Below are 3126 nucleotides of genomic sequence, written 5' to 3'. Positions count from 1 at the left end.
GTAGAATATTAAATTACATTTTTTTATTTATAGCACTGAAATAAATTTTAATACAAAAATTCCCCCCTTTGGAATTTCTTATATTTGATTGATTATTTTAATTTAATTTTAATTCATAAATATTTAACATTTATTTATAAACATAACAAATAAACTAATATTTATTCTGCTGATGTTTTGAATACAGAGCTACTTATTGTAAAGTACACAGAGAAATAACTACTTCCGTTTAAAAATCAAATTTGGTTTCACTTTAATTACAAATGATAATGAAATTGTTATAATTTTTCTGTAAAATTTTTCCCCGAATTTCACTTTAAATTCCAATACTTTAAAATTATTTTACTTATTTTGTGCATATTTATACTCTGTTCACCAATGTTGTACAAATTTGGGTACAAAAGGAATGAGATTGTTTTTATCTCATACACCCCAAAGTTAAATTGTTTAAAAAGATATTCTCTGGAAAATATTTGCACATCACAGTATAAAAATAAATATCCTATATATTTCATTTTAACTGGATTAATGAGAAGGAAACACAGGCTGATTTTTACACTTGGGTTGCTAAGAGACCAGTCTTTTTGTGATGTCACAGCCACTCAGGTTGAGAACCATGTGGATGGCCTATCAGTTTAAATGTGCAGGCCTGCTTAAGCAGCATTTGAAGCTGCAGTGCTCAAAATCATGCAGATTAGAAAAGTAGCTGTAGGAAAAGTTATTTGAGATGGCACATATTTCTTCAGAAATTCAAGATGTGTCTCCTAAAGATGGACCAACTGATTCAGGAAACCCTGGTAGATCTCTATCGTGTGATCAAACATTTTCTGGGGACTTGGATTTGAGGTGTATGATTGAAGAAAATGCTTTCCAGACTTTGTCTGAAGAATCCTTGATAAAAAGACCATGTTACACACATTGTATCTTGGAACCAGATGAAGATAATGATTTTCGTTCTCTGACATTTCCAAGAAATCTCTGGAAAATGGCTGGGAGTGACTAATTTAAATCCATCTGGTGGGATGATAATGGAACTTCCATAGTGAATGATGAAGATGTCTTTAAGAAGGAAGTTTTGGAAAGAAAGGCCCCTTTCAGAATATTTGAAACTGGAAGTATGAAAAGTTTAGTTAGACAGCTTAACCTTTATGGGTTTAGTAAAGTGCGGCAGAAATTTCAAAGATCTGCTTGTCTAGTTGACTTTCTGGCAGAAGAAAATGAAGCCTCTGTTTTAAGCAAGGTATACACAAATTTTAGTTACGACTTGATAACTTATGTATAAAATTTTATTCTGTACATCAATCTATGGTAATATAAATGTAAAGCTTGATTTTGAAAATAGTATAAAACTACAAGTGCTAAAATTCTTTATTTTTTCTAAAAATGAGGACAGTGACTTAACTCTTCAAGATTATGAGAAAGTTTGCTAGCAAGTATGAATCTTATCAGAAATCTAAATAAAGGTATGAAAGCTGCTTTTCAAAAGTGGCATTCACCGTTACTGCAAACACTAAATTCTTTAATTTGATGACTATACTATTTAAATGTGTATTTTCCAAATAAGGAACTTCAAAATATCGTCAGCAATGTTCATATTTTGATGATTTTAACTTTGCATACTAAACATGAAATCTGAGGTTTTAAAGTTAAGGCTTATTGCAGTTATGTATTTTGGTTTAAATTATTACTAAAATCTTTCTCCTTTGGTTGTAGCTGCAGTTCTACCATAATCCAAATTTTAAACGAGGCTTTCCCAAGCTTTTAGTGAGAATAAAAAGAAGAGTTGGGATTAAAAATGCCTCTCTGGTGTCTTCATTGGCTCGAGACTTCAACAAGAAGCACTTTAAAGGAGGGGGTAATGTTGCTAAAAATAATTCTGATTTTGTGGCTGACACCAGTGGAGAAAGTGCATTTTTACCTTCTGCAAATTTAAACATGCCTCTAATAAGAAAGCCCTCTATTGGCCACATAATTTGTGATAAAATTACCCCGATCAGAGGTGATTTTTCTCCTCCATCATCAACGTCAGTTAGACCACCAGAAAATATTGCAGTGGAACAACTAGCTATTTTAAATCAGTTGACCACTGTCCACGGGCACTCTCAAAGCAGCTACACTGAAGCAAATGGCCGTGTTGTGAACTTCATTACAACTACAACTTCTACTTCTCAATACAGCAACTTGTCCCCCTTACAGAGCAATTATTTTGGACTGATGGTGGAGCCTTCTGATTTTCTAATTAGATATCACAACATATCTGCCAATGAAGGTCGTTTTTGTAAACTTCAACCTGTGAGCAACCAACGGTTTCCAGTGCCAGTGATAGCTGATACATCAGCTACTTCTCTTTCAAGGCCAACTCATCAGACATCTTCAGTTTATGAACGTCATCCTAATTACAACTGAACTACCAGAGGACTACCAGGTTATGCATGAAAACAAAGATTAAAATTGATGTTTGCAAATATTGACAAATATCTGCAACTTTCTTATTTGAACAATAAACATAGAAGTGTACTTTATTATCCTAATTTTTTTAAATAGAGATAAGAGTTAAAAGGGAGACTAAGTAACCATTTAAAGAAAAAAAGAGATATTTGTTTGATATGATCATTTGATGGAACAATATGGGTGTAAATTTAAATAATTTCTGTGAGGAAGAAGAGAAAATGGAAGAATTTGGAAAAAGTCTAAAACATGGAGAGAGGGAAAATTACTAAGTGGTTTCTGGTTCACAGTGTAAAGTATTAAATGTGTTAAGTTAGGATATGTTGGAACAGGATGAAAATGCAGGAACCGGCCCAGGGATCATGGTCTTTATTATGTCATCTCTGGTATCATAAAAGTCACATGATGTAGCCTCAGATGGTATATTCAGCATGTGGTAAAATTTAAAAAGGAATTTTATCTCTGGTCTTCCTTGTGCTGTTTTCTAAGCATTCCAATTGTTGCTTTATTTTCCTCCACTCAAGAGTATGCAATATATTTTTAGAGTGAATATTTTAAGTTACTATCATGTTCCAGCCAAACACAAGCTTACACCTTCAGGGTAGTACTTAATGCTTTTCCAAATCTAAGCCCACAAACTCAACATAGTTTAGCCATTCCATTATAGATCTGACATCT

The 3126-nt window shown here is 32.8% G+C and overlaps 1 protein-coding gene across 1 annotated transcript; it reads left to right on the top strand.

The window, feature by feature from the left end:
- The first annotated feature begins 849 nt into the window (after positions 1 to 849).
- Positions 850 to 2517, top strand: LOC140694219 (heat shock transcription factor, Y-linked-like). The gene is made up of 2 exons (XM_072957589.1): positions 850 to 1240; positions 1714 to 2517. The coding sequence occupies exons 1-2, from the start codon at positions 1118 to 1120 to the stop codon at positions 2404 to 2406; spliced, it is 816 nt and encodes a 271-aa protein (XP_072813690.1). The 5' UTR covers positions 850 to 1117; the 3' UTR covers positions 2407 to 2517.
- Positions 2518 to 3126: the final 609 nt, after the last annotated feature.

This window comes from Vicugna pacos, unplaced genomic scaffold (assembly GCF_048564905.1).
Source record: "Vicugna pacos unplaced genomic scaffold, VicPac4 scaffold_20, whole genome shotgun sequence".
Classification (NCBI taxonomy): Eukaryota; Metazoa; Chordata; class Mammalia; order Artiodactyla; family Camelidae; genus Vicugna; species Vicugna pacos.
This window is presented reverse-complemented; position numbering and strand designations above follow the sequence as displayed.

Coding starts and splice junctions, on each gene's coding strand:
- LOC140694219 (XM_072957589.1), top strand. CDS start 1,118: ATGAAAAGTTTAGTTAGACAGCTTAACCTTTATGGGTTTAGTAAAGTG. Junction 1,241..1,713: donor AAGCCTCTGTTTTAAGCAAG/GTATACACAAAT, acceptor CTTTGGTTGTAG/CTGCAGTTCTACCATAATCC.